Source organism: Metopolophium dirhodum, chromosome 3 (genome assembly GCF_019925205.1).
Source record: "Metopolophium dirhodum isolate CAU chromosome 3, ASM1992520v1, whole genome shotgun sequence".
NCBI lineage: Eukaryota > Metazoa > Arthropoda > Insecta > Hemiptera > Aphididae > Metopolophium > Metopolophium dirhodum.
The window spans coordinates 37,691,027-37,713,088 of record NC_083562.1 but is presented as its reverse complement, the minus strand read 5'-3'; the positions used below and the strand labels follow the sequence as shown (position 1 = coordinate 37,713,088).

The window sequence follows — 22,062 nt, the reverse complement described above, 5'->3', positions numbered from 1 at the left end:
AGCACTTATATCTTATAAGTCAATTATCATCATTAACACTCGAAGTTTAATAACTCAGAAACTGTTTGTTTGAATTTCGATTTATAATAATTATTTATATAGGTAAATCAATGTTAAAAGAAAAAAAATCGTTGGCCTAATAATTTACAGTAACAAAAATAATGCTTACCGCTGCAGGACCCTCCTTATGATGGTAGGTACTAGCCACTAGGTATAACAAATGTAAATGTCTGAAAGTATGTTTAAATACAACTAATTAAAAATTAGAAATCCAATAATAAAACCTTAATTCAATAAAAGGGGAAAAGAGGAGTGAGTATGGACGGTGCGAATCACACTATAGTCTAATCACACGTCATATACAAGGTGTAACAGAAAGACTTGAAAAAAAATTATGCTTCTTAAATGTATGACAAAAATTGTTAAAATTATATGATTAGTAAATAATTTAAAAAATATACTCATGTCAGCAAATTCCCAAAAAAATATTTTGAAAAAAAGTTATTACGTTCCAAATTTATTTAATCAAAAAAAATACTGATATTTAAAAAAGTTCTAAAAAATAAACTACTTCACTTAGATAAATGTTTTAACTACAAAATTGTTTTTATAATCAGATTAAAAAATTGGATATTTCGAATATATCCAAAAAAATTTAAATCAAATTTTAAATTTTTTTATTTTCAGTGTTAAAAATAAAAATAATTTTTTGTATAATATATGTGTATGCAAGTGACTATAAATTATATATTAAAAAAAAATAATTTTAAATATTGATTAAAACAAAATTTATTCCAAAAGTCAGGTCTTTCTGTTACATCTTGTATATATGATTCAATTTTGTTCATTTCGTTTTCAGCCGTGTGCAATAGACCTTGCAATGGTGGTCGGTGTATCAAGCCCAACATGTGTCTCTGCGACGAGGGATCCGTCCGGTCAGCGTGTTTACCCGACGACCTCAGAGATGCTTACAACAAGGACGACGAGCAGTTACGATACGGAAAACCACCTTCGATCGGAGGGAACAACGGGATCGCTAGCGATGGGAGTAGTGGTAGCGGTAGCTCCGGCGGAAGTGGTGGAAGTAATGACAGCGGTGGAAATAATAGTGGACCAAACGCCAGTGGTGGTGGAAATAACAGTGGGACCAACGGAAGTGGAGGCATAAGTAACATCGGCGATAGTTCTAGCAGAGACAGTAGTGCTAGCAGGGGTGATATTCCTAGCAGAGATGGTAGTGCTAGCAGGGGTGATATTCCTAGCAGAGGTGACAGTGCTAGCAGGGGCGATGGTGCTAGCAGAGCCGACAGTACTAGCAGGGGTGATAGTGCTAGCAGAGGCGTTGGAAACGTCAGCAGTACCTCAAGTAGCAGAGTCGCAACTACGACCGCAGTTAATTCTTTGGCAGCGGTGTCACGGAACTCTTGCAAGTATCCGTGTTTGAACGGGGGCACTTGTCAGGGATCAGTTTGCACGTGTCGACAGGGTTATACCGGTGAAAACTGCGGTGACCGTAAGTGCACCTACACTGATCACATAATAATAATATATTATACATGCATAGTCCACAATATGTTTCGCTCGGAATTATACTATGGGGGGGGGGGCAAGTTAATGAATATATATAACTGTGTCAAGTTGAGTTAATTCAATTAAATTGCCTTCGGTTAAGTTAAAAAGTTAAAAAAAAATAACTTTTTAACAAGTTAATGCCCACCTTTAGAATTAGTATATTATACTAACTATTAATTAATTCCGATATAAACACGCATCCATGTTACAAATGACGTAAACATAATATTATATTATTATCTAATCGTTTCACGAATTTTTCTTTTTCTTTTTTTCAGCGATCTGTCGGGACGGATGTTTGAACGGCGGCCGGTGCATCGGCCCCGACCGGTGTGCGTGCGTGTATGGATACGCTGGACGTAGATGCGAAGCTGGTAGGTAAATATTTGTTCATAAAATCTACGAGGAAATAAACGCGTACGTGACCGCCTGCTTAATGGCCTTTGGATAATAATCATGACTTGTGACACGATACGTGTGACTATTTTAACTGGTGGCTTCTCTTAGGATTAGAACACCAAGTCTCCTTGGACTTTTTCCAAATAATTAGCGTTTAACGCGTGTGAAAAGTATAATAATATAAACCTATGTTATACGGGTACATCAATACACCACAGCACATGTAATATAATATTTGAACGCAAAACTGTTGTAACGGAAACGATGTCTTAATGGAATATTGTGTACCTACCCATATAATATAAATATAAGACTAAATCTCTCCACGATAGTATAATATTATAAAAAAACAATATTATAATACATTTATGATGAGGAAGAATATTATGATTCAGAGAATATTATGATGGTAGTTGATAATAAGGACTATAATTATAGGATAAGAATGTAAGCGCATTATTAATTTTTCATCTCCAACCCACGAGAAACATGGCAAATCTGTATTTGATAAAATCGATCTATAATATTGCCAACTTTAATATTAGTGAAAATTTACCCATAATCAAACTTAAAGTTCCTTTGTAATATAATCTGTGTTTTACTTGTTACGATGGCTATTTTACGATTTTTCAAATTTTATAAGCAATACATTATTTAGATGTATGTTTATTTAAATTGTTTATAGCTGTAGCCTGTATAGTAGATCAAAAAAGTTGGATAGTAACAATCTATTGGTTTAATAAAACAGTCGTGAACATTTTTCCGTGCCCATAATTTTATAGTGTTCAAGTTTCCTGGTGAATTTTTTTCAGTTTGATTTATTATGTATATTATACCAATATAATTTGTGTGCAAATGTATGGTAGTTTTTCGTACGTGGGTAATGGGTATAAATGGTAGTGTCAAGGCGTGTTTTTCAATCACAAAGATACATTAAAATAAAATACGTAAAACGCTAACACGTATAAAATAATTATATATTACATTTTAAATTGATATATAATATATCAATATTTTTACTATAATAATGAAATAATAAATAATAATAAATTAAATTATTCACTATATATTGTGGACTACTGGTTTTGTTAAAAAAAATGTAATCATCAATTTTACAGACGTAAGATATTTAGACAGTTTTGCAGTGTTAGCAGACGAGATAACAATAATATGGGTGGTTTTTTCTTAATTTCCATTCGTTGTACTTAATCTGTATTTGTAGTAATATTCACATGACTTATAATATATTATGTTAACAATTAAACTAAAAATTCTTACTGACTATATGGACTAATAAATGTTTTTTCAACTGCGTTGTATATTAACGTTATTTTTTGGAATTTAGCTAAATTTTAATTCCACCCAATTTGAATTTATAGTATTAAAATAAATATTAATATATTTCGTATGAAACCGACTGCCATAGTATACTTGTACTTATATTATATCAATATTAAAACCATGTTTCTGTCTACGGTCCTATGTGATTCAAAAACTGATGAAATCCATAATAAAAATTTAAATTAAAACAAGTATAAATCATAATATTATTATGATTCGTATAGATATCTGCAGATAATATTATAGACGTAAACGTCATATTGCAGTGTGATATTAAAATGACGAATAAAAAAATATAAAAACAGTGCACTAACGAGCTCTACAGTTTGGAAAAACTATTTTATAGATAATATTTTTATGTGCACAAACGAGTCGCAGTTTATTAGGTCGAAAATATGTATGATGTACGCAAACGAGTTCCGACACACAATAATGTGTAAGGAACAGAAAAACACTCGCGGATAAGACAGTGTTTGTCCTCGGTACAACATATTTTCTTGTATAGTGTCAATAATAATATAGTATACCTGTTTGCATTTTGAAACACTATAATTTGTGAAAAACTTCGATTGAGAGTAATTTAATTTTGATATTTTATACGAAAATCACTTCGACATCACTATATTATTATTTTGATACGATAGTAGGTAGTATAATATATTTTAGATGTTCCTACCTACGTCGTACGTACCTATTAGATTTGTTGTATATTTTTTTTTATATATATTATTATAAACGTCCATAGTTGTTGAACACAATCGATATTTATTCTACCGTCGTTATCGTTTTTAGATTACCGAATCGGTCCATGTTACACCAGGGTGATAAACGATATGTGTCAAGGACAACTCGAGGGTGTTGTTTGCACCAAACAATTGTGTTGTGCGACAATAGGCCTAGCTTGGGGACACCCATGTGAACAGTGTTCGCTGAGCTACGATTGCGATATAGGTTTTCTCAAGAACTTACATTCCAACCAGTGCATAGGTAAGTGATATTTTATGAAAAACTATTCGATGCTCGATAAGATAGGTTTTAAGTACCTAAAAATTACAATATGCTCTCCACAAATAATATTTGGACGATGATCAACTATATGTCATTTCTTTGGACTAGGGACAAAACTGTAATATAGAGACTTGATTGATGTTCGCTTCAGGTGAACATGTTTTCAGAAAAATAATAAAACGTAATTTTAGTTTTTTCAAGTGGCGTTATTACGTATATAACATGGCATAATAGTATAAAGCTATTTAATATATTTTTTTAATAAGTACCTAAAACTTTAAAAATAAACGATGGCAAGTTTAAACATTTTATTTATTTAGAGTTATTCATTAAAAACGATTAAAACAAATTAAATATAACGATGTTTGATTAAGTATATTTTACTGTTCAGTTGAAAATTAATTAATACTCGAGTATACCAAAAATGTTCAAATCGAGAGTATTATAATATATAGTATTATATATTATAATATTATCTATCAGGTACTATATACTATAACTGAGCACACTATATAAGAGCATCTATATCATTTATATTTATATTATAGTTGACAGTTTTCCGTTCAAAATGTAATTATTTAGAACGAAACACACTGCACAGCATACGGTTTTTATCCTCGATTTATTTTTCAGACATTGACGAGTGCGAGGCAATTCCGGGAATTTGTAAAGGTGGAGCGTGTGTAAATAGCGTGGGGTCCTTCAAGTGCGTGTGTCCCGAGGGTCGAGTGCATAATCAAGTAACGAACGTTTGTGACGACGAAAACGAATGCAAAAGAGGCGATCCGAACATTTGTCAAGACGGTTATTGTGTGAACACCGACAGTTCGTATTATTGTATCTGTAAACAAGGCTTCGTGCCCACCACCGACCGAAAAGGATGTATAGGTAAGCTTGTGGTTTTTTAAGCACGTGGTCATAATATTATTTATACGGGTTAGTCAAATCTCAATAACAATATTATTATGGAAGGACGTCACGAAAAAAAAACGGCCAATAATGAGTAATTAATTGTCAATTTTCGTTTTGTTTTGTTTTACATTTCTTCGCGTATAGACACTCAACAGGGTCAGTGTTATACGAGACTTGCGTCGTCGAGTCAAGACTGCTCGGATCCGTTGCCGATGAAACTGTCCAAGAAAGACTGTTGCTGCGGTAAAGACATGGGAAAGGGCTGGGGAAATAGTTGTGAACATTGTCCGCTACAAGGAATAGGTAAACTAAACAATATATTATATCGGTTAACGTGACACGTTTATGTCAAAATAATACATAATTTATTGTTATAACTTAATACTAATACCTGTAATGGAATAAATAAACTTTATAAAGTTTGACGGTTTACCTAGTATAATGCGTATTATATTATTATTATATTTCATTGATCAGGATACTGTTCTTGATACTGTTCATTAGCAACTAGGGTTGTGCTATATTTGTATATTATGCATGGCAATATATTTAAAAATTGCAAAACCTTCAACACTTTTTATTAGTTTAAATCAAAACATAATTGTTGTGCAAATACGTAGATGTACGTCATGAAGTGATTGAATTCAATACACAACCTTCTTTATAAGCAATTACATTTTAATTTTTAAAATCGTTATTCTATTATAGTATTTTATTCTCGATTAGTTATATTAATATATAATATAGGAGGCGTCGTGCTTATAATGACTATTCTACGACTTGAAAGAATATGCAAGTAAAACTATAAAATTCGATGAATTACTGATAGAAATAAAGACATTTTTTACTTAACATGTTACAGTTCTTTAGAATTTATACTTAGGAAATTGTAACTCGGAATTAATATTCAACAGTATATACAGATAATAATTCCATTAAAAAAAAAAACATTAAAATAGAAATTTAAAATATAGACATTTGGCCGCGTAAAATGACGTATAAACCACTGTGTGCATCGTGATGGCTTTTCGTTGTAAAAATAAGTAGATTTTTAGAATAGAGGGGAGGGGGGAAGCAAAGACTTTTAATTTTTATATCAATAACATACACGCTGATATAACATTAGACTACTACTTAATAATATGTTATTAAATTTATAAATTATATTTCTTACGATGATGATGGTAGCTAATGTCATAAACTGTAATTCCTTTTCAGCTGAATACGTAAAACTCTGTCTCGGTGGCAAATCCAATCAAACGGTGCTGAACTTGGTGGACGAGTGCGGTTTGAGACCAGAGATTTGCGGGACCGGGGGCAAGTGCATCGACACGGTGGACGGGTACGCGTGCGAATGTTTTTCCGGGTTCACGAAGAGCAGACACGAGGAGTCACAAGTGTGTGAAGGCTAGTCATCTTATGTGTAAATAATACGCTTGTGCCTGCACGGACACGCATGTCGTCGGAGATCGTGTTAAATTTTCAACGGACTTTTCTGTTTGTTTTCTGTTTCATTTTCACGCCACTGCAGACATCAACGAATGTGCGCAACAGGGGATCTGCAACAACGGGCAGTGTAACAATACTCCGGGAAGTTTTATATGCTCTTGTCCGCCGGGCTACGATTTGGCCTCTGACGGAAAACGTTGTATAGGTATAGATTTTCCAGAGTGCAATCAGACTTGTGACAGGAATTAAACGCAAACCGGTCATTTAATTTTTTTTTGTACGCTAATCGAAACATGTTTGTTTGTAGATCACAACGAATGCGAAAAGAACGGCATGTGCGCGAACGGAAAGTGCTTGAACGTACAAGGGTCTTTCCAATGCCGCTGCAAGTCGGGATTCGTCATGTCACAAACCGGCCACTCGTGCATAGGTAATATATTTTATTTGTATTTATTTAATTATTATTTAAAACAGACGGTAGTCCAACGTACAAAATAATAGGTTAGATACAAAGATTAATAGGACATAATATTATAAGAGTTTGTTTTATAAAAAGGTACGATTTAAAATGTTCGTCTTCCCTGCCGAGAAACACAATAGTATAATCATCTTTATATTAATATTGACCTAAATATGTAATGTTACTGTGTAATGTGTATGCATCATCGCATAATGAAGTTAGGAAATGATAATATGTACTAGGCAATGATATAATTTCCTTCTCTTTTAAGGAATTGTCATAATTTCCTAAATGCCAACATTTCCACTAAAGTAGAATATAATAAATAATAATATTGCAGTGGTTTAAACGCGATAGTTATATCACCATGCAATAATGTTTGAGCGATTGTCAAAAATAAAATTGCGCAGTGTTTAACTTTTTAGGTTTCGACGTCATTATATCGAAGTTGTTCCTATTTATACCGTAATTAGCTGATAAGATAATAATCGTTATCGCATTAATAAATTATAGTTTTATTTCATTTCTAGACATTGACGAGTGTTACGAAAACCCAAAAATTTGCCTAAACGGCAAGTGTCGAAACACCCCAGGTTCCTACATATGTGAGTGCCAGACGGGATATACTGTTTCACCGGATGGAACGTTTTGCACGGACATAAACGAGTGTGAAAAAAGACCGGGTCTTTGTATAAATGGAAAATGCGCGAACACCGAAGGATCGTTCAAATGCCTCTGCGACTCCGGCTACAGATTGTCACCGGACCGACAGAACTGTATAGGTATAATAATATTATACATGAAAATTCGAAGTTTATGACGGACGTATATATTCTGGAAGATGTGATTACACAATATATGATTTCAGTGAACAAATTCCGAATCCTTTAAATACACCATCCTGTATACACTATCCAGCTGTATACAAGCACAAATGTATTCCCGATCGGTTAAATGTATTTGTTTGCTTATATTTTAGATATCGACGAGTGTTCAAATACTGGCGGTCCTTGTCAAAACGGCAAGTGCATAAATACGGCTGGGAGTTACCGTTGCGAGTGTCAAGACGGGTTTTACCTGGGACTCGACGGTCGTACATGTCTGGGTATGTGGTCAACGACGACGAGTCAACTATATATACCTGAGCCGTTAAACCCCATTGTGGTAGATGATTCATAATTATATTTTCTGTTTAGATACACTCCGCGATCTCTGTTATGCCAACTTTCAGCAGGGCTCGTGTCTGCAACCCCTAACCACGCCCATGACGAAATCTAGTTGTTGCTGTTCGTACGGCGTGCTCGGGCAGACTCCCGGATGGGGTTCACAGTGCTCAAAATGCCCTTCGCCGGATAGCTTGGAGTTCAAAGGGCTCTGTCCTCAGGGTTCTGGGATGACATACAACGGCGATGGTTTGTATTTTCCATATTTTTAAACGGCCTGAGCTTTAAATGCCTATACATATAACAATTTTTTTTCAGACATAAACGAGTGCGCTCAAAACCCGGCAGTGTGTTCTAACGGTGCTTGTGAAAACACAATAGGAAACTATCGGTGTATATGCAATTCCGGTTATGAGGTGGACGACACGGGTAAGACTTGTAAGGATATTAATGAATGTGATATGGACGACACAATATGCAATGGTGGTCAGTGCCGCAACACACCTGGAAGTTTTCAGGTATTTCTAATAATTTAACTTAATACTTATTAACCTGACCATAAATTCTTTAATAGATTTATGTACAACATACCTACCTACTTTATTTCAGTGTACATGTCCCGTGGGAACCGTATTGAACTCTGCAAGTCAAGCGTGTCAGGATGTAGACGAGTGCGACGAACTAGGTCTTAATGCATGTGTAGCGGGCCAATGTATAAACACGGTTGGTTCTTTTGAGTGCGAATGTCCACCCGGCACCATTTTGGATAGTACCGGACGAGTTTGTTTAGGTAATAACAAACAAATAAAAAAAACAATTGATCAAATAATATTATAAAATATAATATAGATTATAGGCCATAGAAATGGTATAATTTTCTTATCTTTCAAACTCTGTAGACAATCGTCGTGGTTCGTGTTGGACTCGTATGACAGGAGGCAGATGTGAGAACAACCTTATGCAACTCACTTTGAAATCTGATTGCTGTTGCTCGATTGGGCTGGCTTGGGGTAGTCCCTGTGAACCATGCAAGCCAGAAGACTGTGGTGGTGATTGCAATAAAGGATATGTGGTAATGTATTTTAGTTACCTTTTTTTTATTGACATATTTTATATAGTTACGTTTTTTAGTCTGTAGGTAAAATATGCCGTGATATAAATGAATGTGAACTGAGCCCAGGGATTTGTAGAGGTGGTGGTACATGCGTCAACACAGAAGGATCATTTACTTGTGTGTGTCCTCCTGGTTTGACATTAGACACTACTGGTAAGGAAGATCAAATAAACAAATTATTAACATTCAAAAAAAATAAAAACATATTCTTTTATTTTTGGTACAGGAACTATTTGTTTGGACGTACGGGAAGAAAAGTGCTATACAGATTTTAAACACGGTGCTGGTGTCAATGCCTTAGATGGAATTTATCCAAAATGTATTTGCTGTTGTTCTACTATAGGAAAAGCTTGGGGCGGAGGGATAGAAGGATCTCTTGGTAGGAGTGAAACTTGTCCTAGACGTGGTACTCCTGGTTTCACCGAACTATGCCCAAAAGTTAGTTAATATTCATTAACCTCTTCTATTAAATTACATAAACACATTCAACCTCTATAGGGACCAGGTTTTATTGATCGCAAAGATATCAACGAATGTATTGAGTTTCCTGGCATATGTAGTAATGGGCGGTGTAAGAACACCATGGGAGGCTTTACATGTAAATGTAGTCAAGGATACACTTTGGACGAATCTGGAATCCGTTGTGTTGGTATGAAAGTTTATTTTAACTTTTAAACCTTATAATTTTGTCATTTCACACGTAATATCATGAACAATAATTTGTCTGTTCAGATATTGACGAATGCAATATTATGCATGGTGTTTGTGGTGATGGAGAGTGTCAAAACATACCGGGAAGTTTTGTGTGCAAGTGCAAAGATGGTTATGAAACATCTCAATTGATGCAAGTTTGCATGGGTAATTGAACATTTGAAACACCTCATATGTCATATAACTATAATAAAATGTTTATAACTGTTAAACTTTTAGATATCGACGAATGTGAGAGAACACCTGGACTATGCCGTGGTGGTACGTGTCAAAACACACCAGGCAGTTATAAATGTGAATGCCCTCCTGGACATGAACTATCTGCTGACAAACAAAGCTGTAAAGGTACGTACGAAAAAACACGTTAATTAATAGCAGTTAGGTACCGAAGAGTACTATTAATTTCGGATTGTGTATTGTTACAGATATCGACGAGTGTTCAAGAACCAGCGGAATCTGTTCAAATGGTGTTTGTGAGAACATGATGGGAACATACCAATGCGTGTGTGATGATGGCTATAGGCAAACAGACCAGAAGTTTTATTGTGAAGGTAAATAAAACAATTAATTTTAAACTAATTAAGATAGTCTTGTTTTCAAAATCTACACTAAATGTCACAATTGAAATAATTTTTTTAAATTTATTGGTGAATGAGTTGATTAGGTACCTAATATTAAAGACAATATAAATTGTTGAAATCATTGACAGCCATAATAATTATATTTTGTAATATTTCATTTTTTCTACTCGACGCAATATTTTAAGTAATTTTGCTATTTTTTAGATATTGATGAGTGTGAGACAAATAATGGTGGATGCTCTTCTATATGTATCAATGTCCCAGGCAGTTACATGTGCACGTGCAAGTATGTATTATATAAGAATCACGTTTATTTTTTTTGATACAATTTGTTTATTGCATAGGACCGGATTTAATTTATTAGCTGATAAACGAACATGTACAGATGTAAACGAATGCGAAGATAATCCTAGAATCTGTAACGGTGGCCACTGCAACAACACAATAGGTAGTTTTATGTGCTCTTGTTCAGGAGGTTTACTCAAAGGAGCTGATGGTTCATCTTGTATAGGTAATTAATTAAGATTTATTATACATCTGATTGCTTTAAAAAACAATAAAATATAATATCGTCATTGAATAGACATTAATGAATGCAACGAGAAGGACGTGTGTGGAAATGGGGTTTGTAGTAATACCATCGGGTCATTTACTTGTCGTTGCGAAGAAGGATATTCAGCCAAATTGGACTCTGGACCGGCTTGTACTGACGAAGACGAATGCGAGATGGGTACCCATAGGTGTGATTTAAACGCAGCATGTATGAACAATCCGGTAATGAAAACAATAATTAAATTAATTACATAATTCTTAACTATTTTATATTAGAAAATTGTAATTGTTAGGTATACACCTATAAAATAATATTATTATTCGAGTTACGCTATTTGCAATAAATTATTTAATATTTATATTGCCCTGTCCGTCTGTGACGATATTTTATTGTCTGGTGATAATCAATTTATTCATTTGGATACCTACATTTTAATTATCCCCTCCTCCCGCCACCTTTGGATAATTTATGGAACCACCACTGGATTCATACATTTATAATTGATTAAATTGAAATTTTGTATAAAGTACAGATTGTTAAATCCCCCATATTATGAATGGTCTTAAAATTTTCGTTCCTTTAAATTTAAAGTATTAGGATTTTAGATCCATGTATTTGAACCAGTGGGCATTTTATTGGGATGTAAAGTAATTAATTTTTTGTGAATTTTTTACATTATCTTTTTCCACCTGTTTAATACTTTGGACCAATATTTAAAACCATGTAAATACCTACATATTATTTTTAGTTTTTTGAGTGATGAATATTTTACTACTTATCGCATTGGGTTTATTAAATAACTAAATATATTTTGTTAAAAATAATAATTTATAAGTTTATGACTTTGATATCACAAAATATCTTAATGGTTTTACTCAATGATTTTACACATGATGCATTAGATATTAAAACATTATTAAAAGTACAAAAAAATATGAATATTATAATTTTCTTTGGCATATAATAATATCTATGTATTATCTTAGGGCTCATATGGCTGCCGATGTCAAGATGGTTTTACCGGCAATGGATACAACTGTATGGATATCAACGAGTGTTTAACTAACAATGGAGGTTGTGACCAAAATGCACAATGCATAAACGAAGAAGGCTCGTTTAAGGTATAATATTTAATTTTACACTATGGTGAATTTAATGTTTGTTTTTCAAATTATAATAGGTGCAATTATTGTTTTTAGTAGGTATGTAATAACTAATAAGTGAATTAAAATAAAAATATATTGAAAATGTACGCGAAACTCTGGCCAATTTTTACGAAAGCCTAAAATTATTAGTTATAGAATTTATAACTTTAGATAAGAGGGCCACTGTAATATAGAGAATCCAAAATATTAATTTATGACAACAACAACGAACGGCGCTGAAAATATTATTGGACATTTTATAGTCTAAAATGAATTATTAATTATTCATAATAATTACTATTGATCATGTTTAGTGCGTGTGTGATGATGGTTTCCGTGGAGATGGCTACTCGTGTATAGACATTGATGAATGTACTGAAGATTCGACTCTATGTGAGAACGGCCACTGTTTGAATTATCCAGGATCATTTAGATGCGAGTGTGAAATGGGCTTTATTAACCCAGATGATAAAAATGAAAGATCTTGCAATGGTAAGAGCTTAATATTACCTGTATGCATGATGAGGTAAACTATTTAAAAAAAATGTTTGCTTTTAATAATTTTATATTTGGAGTATACCTACATGGTATTTTAATACTTAAAGGAATAACATGGTTTATTAAAAGTAATCAACATATTTTTAGTTATTATTTTAAGCATTTTTAATTATTGCATTTGATTAAATATATTTGTATACTAATACAAATACTAATACTTTTGTATTCTATGTATTATTATTTTTTGGAGAAAACCAAAAACGTATAAGATTATATCTTGCTAGTTGCTGTGTCGATTCAATAATTTATGAGTATTAAATATTAAAAAATTATTAAAACATTACAAATATAATTTTCCAAAAGGTTTAAAAATATTAAAAGTACCTAGGTACTTTAACAGTATTCTACCCACTTGAGTTTTTATATTTAAAATTTAATTCATAATTGTTTGAAAATAGTCATTTATTCGAACTATTTAAAATAGACTGAAATAAATAAATTTGATATTTAAATGTATACAGTATAATTTATCGCAACAATAATGAAATTATCAATACATTTTTTAATAGTACAGCGCCCCTTAAAAGCTAATAGCTTCTGCTGATAAGTCTCAGATCCTTAATATACCCATGCATTAATTGTATTAATTTCTAATTATTATGAAAGAATAAAATATATATTTTAATAGATATAAATGAATGTCACATGTTCAATAACCTGTGTGTGTATGGTAATTGTGAAAACATATTCGGGACGTTTAGATGCGAGTGCAGCGGAGGATACCAATTGGACAACACGGGAGGTAACATCTATTTTCTATGTTCTTTTTTCAGTTAAAATTGTATCGAGCATATTATTATATTTTATAAAAATGTCATGCATAGGAAATTGCACCGACGTAAATGAGTGCGAAAGTCCCCAGGCATGTCTATACGGTGAATGCATCAATAACGAAGGCAACTACACATGCAAATGCCCACCCAATTATCAACTAGTTCCGGCAGGAAACGCGTGTGTCGGTTTGTGATATTATTGTTCGTCTTAAATACTTTGCTTCCAGAACGAATAAATACAATAAAACGTATAAACTGATAATTTTATTTATTACTAAGTAATATAAAAATATTGTGTAAATACACAGGGACTATTTCGATATCGTTCTGAAGTCGATGTTTTAGAATTATAGATAATGTTTACTTTACAAACTATACTTAGCTAATAAAAAAATGTTTGTGCCGAAAATTGTAGACAAAAGAGAAGGACGTTGCTATATGGAAGTGGAAGACCGAGGTGGACAGAGACTCTGTCATCACGAGATGGGATCGGCCGTGTCAAAGGCCACGTGTTGCTGTTCCGTAGGTAAGGCCTGGGGCTCCAGGTGTGAATCGTGCCCGGAAGTGGAAACGGAAGAGTACAAGACTCTCTGTCCCGGAGGAACGGGATACAGGCCCAACCCGACCACGGTAAATCATAATAATAATATTAAATATCTATATATTATATAATATTATTATACTCTTAGCTATATAATATATATTACCTTTAAAGAGGCTATTCGTAAACACATATTTCGGGTACCTATATTGAAATTAATTTTTATATCGTCGCTGCAACGATGCAACAGGTGATACTCGAAGACGTCAACGAGTGCGAGGAACACGACAACCTATGTACGAACGGCCACTGCACCAACACGTTCGGGAGTTACATGTGCTCGTGCAATGAAGGTTATCGTCTCGACAACACCAGTACATTCTGTTATGGTAACGTAAGAAGCACACGCTGATCGGCCACCACGTGCACTCGTATAGTTAATGCCGTTTTTGCTCGACTATTTTAGACGTGGACGAGTGCAACGAGAACCCGGAAGTCTGCGGCGTGGGATTCTGTTCGAACGAAGTCGGCACGTATCGTTGCGTTTGCCCGGACGGATACATGCTCCTGCCTAACGGAAGTACGTGGCGCGACCGTTATCATACTATACTATCATAATTCTAATTACTATATTATGTTATGATCCGATCACGTGACACGAAATATAATATACATTTAGCCGTATACATGGCGTATCTGGACGAGTTTACGATTCTATATGGAAATCACGTTTAAACCTATAAGGGTCCGGTGCAAGAACCGGGTATCTCCACTTTTTTTTGAATGTGACTTTTTCCATGAAATCGTATTCATAATAGCTACAATAGCTACAACCATATAAACCCGATTATTATTTTTGGAGTTATCATAAATATCGTTAACTATTTTCTATGGGAGTAAAATGAGATAATGAATTTTCAAATGGTCGCCTTGAACAATTTCTAAAAGTGGGGATACCCGGTTCTTGCAACGGACCCTTCTTAAATTGTCTCGTGTATAATATTATACATATTATTCCAGATACGCCATGTACTCAATAATTGACGCGGATTTTTTGATCGATAGTATAATGAATAAAAATAATATTATCTTATCTTATTATCACGTTTTTGCAGAGGAATGCGTGGACATGAGGAAAGACAACTGCTTTTTGAATTACACGAACGGTCAGTGTTCTGTGCCCATGTCCAACAGTCAGACTCGAATGATCTGCTGTTGTTCGATGGGTCAAGCCTGGGGATTGCCATGTCAACCTTGTCCGGCGTCCAGTACCAGTAAGTCTTATACGTATGTCTGGTCAGTATTATTCTGGCACGGACCTCATCCGCTCACTTAACACTTAAAAACTTACACAATATTACGTATAAACTAACTCGATATAAATTGAATGCAGTTATGTATCATATTATTATAGTTGATAAACTTACGAATTAAACAATATTTAAACTTTTTATTTAGTCAAAATTGCTCATGAGCAATAAACCTATATTTTAAATAGCAAACAACTAAATTATAAATACAGGTATAAAGTATATAGACACACCATAAAAGTGGTGGTCACAACGAGGCATGCGAACTAATCGAACTTAGCTAAGAATTTAACGATCACTTATATTAATTTATATTTATGTTTACGATTAACCGGGGTGGCCCCCCTCGGAATTTTCTAACACTATCGTTTTGTTTTTTTCTTGCCTTTCTCAAGAGGAATATTTATTACTGTGCGGGTCGAGGCCTGGCTTGATCATGAACCCGATGACCAACCGGACCGAAGAAATCGACGAGTGCACGCTGATGCCGAACATGTGCAACCACGGATCGTGTGTGAACACCCCCGGAAGCTTCCACTGTTCGTGCGACGGTGGATACGTGTACGATGCCAACTCCCATCAATGCATCGGTGCGAGCGGCGTTATATTGAGCTAACGGCGAGGTTTTCTGCAAGACGCTTAACCGATGTGGAACATTTTTAATTTTTTGTTTCAGACGACAACGAATGTCTGCGAATTCCGGCTCCGTGCAGGGGCATCTCTCAGTGCGTCAACACTCCCGGTTCGTTTGAGTGTCAGTGTCCCGAAGGGTACAAGCTCGGGTCGACCGCCAGAGAGTGTGTGGGTAAGTCGTCGTCGTCGCGTCTGCCGACGTTAGCGCAGCTGCGGTTAAAAAACGAAAATAGGTAATAGGTATTATAACAATTATGACGTGTTTATCGAACAGACGTCGACGAGTGCTACGAGCGGGATGGAATATGTCGGGACGGCGAATGCACAAATCTGGACGGGAGTTTTCAGTGCACCTGTCACAACGGCTACTCGCTCACGGCGGCTCGCGACACGTGCGTGGACGTGGACGAGTGCAGTCGTCATCAGAACGTGTGCAACAACGGCACTTGTCTCAATACCGTGGGATCGTTCAAGTGCAGCTGCTTCGACGGATTCAAACTTAGTCATAATAACGATTGTATAGGTATGATATGCCTAGATTAATTGATTATAATAATAATATACTCAACGCTATAAAATAGATCAATATAATCTATATTGTATATTTGTATGCGTATAAAATAACTCGTCCTGACTGTCTGGTCGACTGACTAACTATCGTTCATCATCGGCTGGAACCACTGATGCTATAAGTATGAAATTTGGTCTATAGTTTCGTTTTATATGAAGTAAATACCCACAAAGAAAAGATTTTTAAAAATTCAAATTTTAAAGGGATCAATGATTTTGAGATTAACGGTGGATATCGAAACTTTTTTTTTGTTTACAAATGGTTGCCATTACTCGGGCGGATTAGGTACAAGCAATAAGCATGCATCAAATCGTCGCGTTTACATGGCCTCGGTTAAAGAAACTATTTTTGATAAAACCAAATGTATGTTTGTAGCTGCTATATACTCAAAAACGACTAAATTTCTTTTGAAGAAAATCTCAGAAACTTCAGAAAAGTTAAAAGAGTAGTTTAGAGCATATACTAAATCTGATCCACAATTTTTGATTGCCCATCTAGGTCAAATTATTTCACAAAGCTAGGTACACTGACACTGATTTGCCCATGAATTGATGTACACTAAAACTGAGATACACTCAAACCGACATACACAAAAAATAACTACACATGGCGGGTAAAACAGCGGCTAATTCAGCTAGTATTATATTATTATATAGGTAATATTATAATACCTATATTATGTTTAATATTCAGCATAGAATTTTTTATTAAACCAGTAAACCATTGCAATGCAAATAATCATGAGCCATATTTTTAGGTTCTTATAATCGTACACGATAATGATCTATTTCCAAACGTTTTGATGTAAAAAGCAGAATTTCAAAATATTAATTTATTATATTATAGATATATTATGAAATATTTCCATATTATACGTGTAATATATTAATACCTGTTATATAAAATGGAAATTGGTAATGACAATATCGAAGACGAATGTAATAATAAATTGAAACAATTTTTTAATAAAAAAATAATTAGTAGTAATTAATAAAATAGTATTAATATAGTAGTAATTAATACATTTTTCTATTTTCATTGTGTTGATATTTTTGTATTATCATGTAGATGTGGACGAGTGTAGAATGATGCCGTTCCTGTGCAGAAACGGCCGATGTAGGAATACTATGGGTGGGTACAGCTGTGAATGCACTTCCGGATATATACTTTCGACCGATGGCCAACATTGCAGGGATATTGATGAATGTACTGAGGTAATTATTTTACATAAATTATTCTACTTAAGTGATATGAGTCATAATAATATGTTTGTATAGTACTATAGTGTGTTATTATTTATTATAGTGACTTGTGAGGTTTACCCGCCCGCGATATAGTACCTATATTTACAACATTTAACCTACAGCAGAACTATTTTATTCGGTTCTTCGATATACTACCAGTACTATTAAGTCTGGTTTCGGAATCAAGATTTTCCATATTTATAATTTTAATTATATAGTATAAAAAGTATATTAATACCTATAACTATACAATATAATATATTATATACTATACTAATGTCTAATAGTTCAATGTATATAATGTTAATTATCTATATAGGTACTATATATATTTTCATATATTGAATTATAACAATAGATAGTGTGCAAATACTGTAACTATTAATCTATTATACTGCCTACATGATATTCTAATGTAGGTAATGCAAAAAAAAAATGTTGTGAGACTTGATACAAAAAATAATTTTAAAAAAATAAATCAAGACATTTTTTATATCACAAATCGTCATAATATTATGATCTGTATGGCATATATTATTTCTTATCGGTGTGCGAAATTATTTCAGATACCGGACACTTGTCCCCAGCCGGGGAGATGTCAAAATCTGATGGGATCGTTTTTGTGCACCTGTCCACCCGGATACCGATTGTCGGCCGCCAAAAACTCGTGTCTCGGTTAGCACAAATATCATTATATTATCTACGTTTTTCGTTTCAACAATATTAACATCTACTTATAAAACGTTTTTTTTTTTATTCAAGACATCAACGAATGTCAAGAAATGCCAGGTATATGTGATGGAGGTACTTGTATGAACACAGACGGCGGCGTTATATGCGATTGTCCCGAGGGTTTCGTGCTCAGCTCTAATGGCATGAAGTGTATAGACACCAGACAAGACCACTGTTTTGATAAATATTTGTCCGGTTAGTATGATATTATTAACATTGGTGTACCTGCTCAAAAGTAATCTATTACATTCAGAAGGAGTTGGTCAAAAAGTACCCTCTGCAGTAATGTCGTACCCCATTCATTTTAAATATTTCGCTTTAGGAAATAAGTTTGTAATGTTGAAATAATAACTGTAATAATATTGTAAAATCATTTTTCCGAAAACTCTATCGGAAATGTTATTGTCGTCTGCGTACGTCCCTGGATTTCAGTTTGAATGAATCAATCATTTAACAATATATATAATATTATAATATTATACTGTATCGCGTTCCACAGGTAACTGCTTGGCTCCCAGAAAACAGAGGATCACGGAGAAAGAGTGCTGCTGTTCTGCAGGAGGTGGTTGGGGTAGGCTTTGCACAGCGTGCCCGAAACCCGGAAGTGGTAAAGACAGATTTTCTTATTTTACATAATGTCATATATTATTATTATTATCATTATTGTTCGTGTTTAAATTTATAATCGGATGTATATAGATGCGTTCTCGAAATTGTGTCCGGAGGGCGTTGGTCGCGGGGACAAGGGCGAAGACCTGAACGAATGTGATTTTATGACGAACCCGTGCGACGGGGGTGAATGCATAAACACTGATGGATCTTACAGGTGCGAGTGCCCGGCCGGGTACGTTTTGGATTCGACCGGAAAAAAATGCATGGACGAAAACGAGTGCAAGATAAACGTAAACATTTGCGGGAACGGGACGTGTACGAACCTGCAGGGTGGATTTGAGTGCATCTGTGCCGACGGATTTGCGCCGGGACCGACACAGGTAATAACCTAACGGTTTTTACGATATTTTTTTTACTCGTCGATTCGCGCCGGTGAAGTTAAACTTTCGTTTTTTTTCTTTTCCGTAAAGGTCTGCGAAGACGTCAACGAGTGTATGGAAATGTCCAATCAGTGCGCCTTCCGTTGTCACAACGTTCCCGGATCGTTTAGGTGCATATGCCCATACGGATACGCTCTAGCGCCGGATGGTAGACACTGTCAAGGTATATCATAAAAATAATATCTATATAAATGTATAGAAACTTTGTTCTAAGAGTCGTCTCTATTAATGCGTATGACGTTTTTTCATTTACTTTTAAATTGTTTTACTGTGCTAGTATGCTATACTGATTTGCGAATTAGAATTAGAATATGTATTCAAAAATTCAAAAATACTACCGCAATAACATTACATTTTAAAATAACTCACAATTATTCTTTAAAATATATAGACGTTGACGAGTGCTTGACGCCGGCGAACAATTGCAAATTTGCGTGCAAGAACCTGATCGGGTCTTTTGCGTGCATCTGTCCCGAGGGTTACGCTCAAGTCGGCTCGGACGAATGCAGAGACATCAACGAGTGTGTTGAAAACGCGAACGTATGCCAAAATGGATATTGCGTCAACCAGCCGGGCTCGTACAAATGCGATTGCTACGACGGGTTCAAGACAAGTTACGATGGAAAGCAGTGCATAGGTAAGTTTACTCAATAAGTGCATATAATTTAATATTATACAGGGCGATTCACTTGCAATCGTAAATGTTCACCACAATTTTACCCTTTCACTTTTATTTAAATTCTGATTTTTCAAATGCAATACAATATTATGTTATTTCTATTTTAAGCACCTTATTAAATAATTCGTTTTCAATGCCATTTAAAGAGAATTGAATGTCCAATTTTATACAAACCTGTTTTTCAAATAAAAAGCTTCCATTTTTCTACGATTTTCAAATGATATTTTTATATAGCTATAATTGCTGTAGTCCATAGTCTATGTCTCTATTGAAAACAATACCATATTTAATAAGTATATATAATAATATGGTAAATCTTATAGAAAAAAAATAGTAATTTAGTACTTGTCCGAATATGACTGATTGACATATTCTATATTTTGTATTTTATTATATTTGATATCACATTATATTTATATTATATTAGATTATTAAAATATATTATTATACTGGAAGGTTGTAAAATTAAAAAAAATCTGAATCTTAATAAATTCGTGCGATTAAAGAATAAAATCACTAAATTAGGATAAAAGGTGCAGATAATCGGTAAATTATCCTGTATAATAATAATTTTAATAATAATAACATTGTCCTTTACCCGTGATACTATTAGTATCTATTACAATGTGTGTTGGGCCGATTAATAACTTTCGATTCCGTGTATAAGATTCTAGAGTCGGATTTTGCTACAGACATTTGCTGAACAACAGGTGTATCAGTCACGTGGGTGGCGGAAACATCACTGGTGCCGTGGTCTACAAATCCGTGACGAAAGCTGACTGCTGTTGTTCGATGGCCGCCGCCTGGGGACCTCAGTGTCAACCGTGTCCATCTCCATCTTCGGATTCGTTCAGACAACTGTGCTTGGAATCTGGTTACACGATCGACGGTCAAGGTGAGTTGTATCGAAGTGGTGTTGACATAAAACATAATATTATAATTGGGTATCAAATGGTTGACAAATGAAATAATATTAAAATTACATTCAAATATTAATAATTATTATATATTTTAGCGAGTATAACTTATAATATGATAATTATTGATAAGATATAATATGCTTATTTTAACTATATATATTATACCTATAATACAGTTAGGCAATACGTTTTTTTTCATCAAGTACAAATACCTACAAACATATGTAGGTACTTTGAAATTATGTTTCTGATATTAAAATATTTTTATTGCCGTTTATAAAACGTCAAATTTGAAATGTCATCTTAGTGAAGACGACGAAAGTATATGGCAACTTCTTCTGACTTCCTCGTTAGTCGTAATTCACTCTTCTTCTACATTGTCAACTCAACGAGTTTTAAACGATTTAATGCATAATATGTATATCCATAGATTTACTATTACTTTCAGCGTGCTCTATATAAATCTGATTTATATTTTACAGACATAAACGAATGTGAGACTTTACCCGACTTGTGCGCCAACGGTAGGTGTATAAACACACTGGGGTCGTACAGATGCAGTTGCAACAAGGCGTTCAAAGTCGATCACACCGGAACGCATTGCAACGGTAAGTTAAAAATCCGTCGTTGTCTCATACCTA

General features: G+C 34.1%; 1 protein-coding gene across 1 annotated transcript in view; it reads left to right on the top strand.

Annotated features, from left to right (window-relative positions):
- The window catches only part of LOC132940750 (fibrillin-1-like), a 42,731-nt gene that overhangs the window by 12,459 nt on the left and 8,210 nt on the right, over positions 1–22,062 (top strand). The window contains exons 4-46 of the mRNA XM_061008482.1: positions 860–1,513; positions 1,851–1,946; positions 4,105–4,299; positions 4,954–5,208; positions 5,377–5,535; positions 6,451–6,639; positions 6,764–6,886; positions 6,989–7,111; positions 7,672–7,923; positions 8,121–8,246; positions 8,338–8,553; positions 8,623–8,822; positions 8,914–9,094; positions 9,204–9,376; positions 9,436–9,571; positions 9,645–9,856; positions 9,917–10,067; positions 10,151–10,276; positions 10,349–10,474; positions 10,555–10,680; positions 10,915–10,996; positions 11,055–11,221; positions 11,294–11,484; positions 12,250–12,384; positions 12,723–12,900; positions 13,595–13,708; positions 13,791–13,925; positions 14,155–14,369; positions 14,531–14,669; positions 14,747–14,860; positions 15,396–15,554; positions 15,986–16,180; positions 16,267–16,395; positions 16,498–16,746; positions 17,863–18,008; positions 18,605–18,713; positions 18,801–18,965; positions 19,270–19,377; positions 19,470–19,762; positions 19,853–19,985; positions 20,214–20,459; positions 21,169–21,396; positions 21,904–22,029. Coding sequence (XP_060864465.1) covers positions 860–1,513; positions 1,851–1,946; positions 4,105–4,299; positions 4,954–5,208; positions 5,377–5,535; positions 6,451–6,639; positions 6,764–6,886; positions 6,989–7,111; positions 7,672–7,923; positions 8,121–8,246; positions 8,338–8,553; positions 8,623–8,822; positions 8,914–9,094; positions 9,204–9,376; positions 9,436–9,571; positions 9,645–9,856; positions 9,917–10,067; positions 10,151–10,276; positions 10,349–10,474; positions 10,555–10,680; positions 10,915–10,996; positions 11,055–11,221; positions 11,294–11,484; positions 12,250–12,384; positions 12,723–12,900; positions 13,595–13,708; positions 13,791–13,925; positions 14,155–14,369; positions 14,531–14,669; positions 14,747–14,860; positions 15,396–15,554; positions 15,986–16,180; positions 16,267–16,395; positions 16,498–16,746; positions 17,863–18,008; positions 18,605–18,713; positions 18,801–18,965; positions 19,270–19,377; positions 19,470–19,762; positions 19,853–19,985; positions 20,214–20,459; positions 21,169–21,396; positions 21,904–22,029 — 7,575 coding nt within the window. The remainder of the gene's footprint in view (positions 1–859; positions 1,514–1,850; positions 1,947–4,104; positions 4,300–4,953; positions 5,209–5,376; positions 5,536–6,450; positions 6,640–6,763; positions 6,887–6,988; positions 7,112–7,671; positions 7,924–8,120; positions 8,247–8,337; positions 8,554–8,622; positions 8,823–8,913; positions 9,095–9,203; positions 9,377–9,435; positions 9,572–9,644; positions 9,857–9,916; positions 10,068–10,150; positions 10,277–10,348; positions 10,475–10,554; positions 10,681–10,914; positions 10,997–11,054; positions 11,222–11,293; positions 11,485–12,249; positions 12,385–12,722; positions 12,901–13,594; positions 13,709–13,790; positions 13,926–14,154; positions 14,370–14,530; positions 14,670–14,746; positions 14,861–15,395; positions 15,555–15,985; positions 16,181–16,266; positions 16,396–16,497; positions 16,747–17,862; positions 18,009–18,604; positions 18,714–18,800; positions 18,966–19,269; positions 19,378–19,469; positions 19,763–19,852; positions 19,986–20,213; positions 20,460–21,168; positions 21,397–21,903; positions 22,030–22,062) is intronic.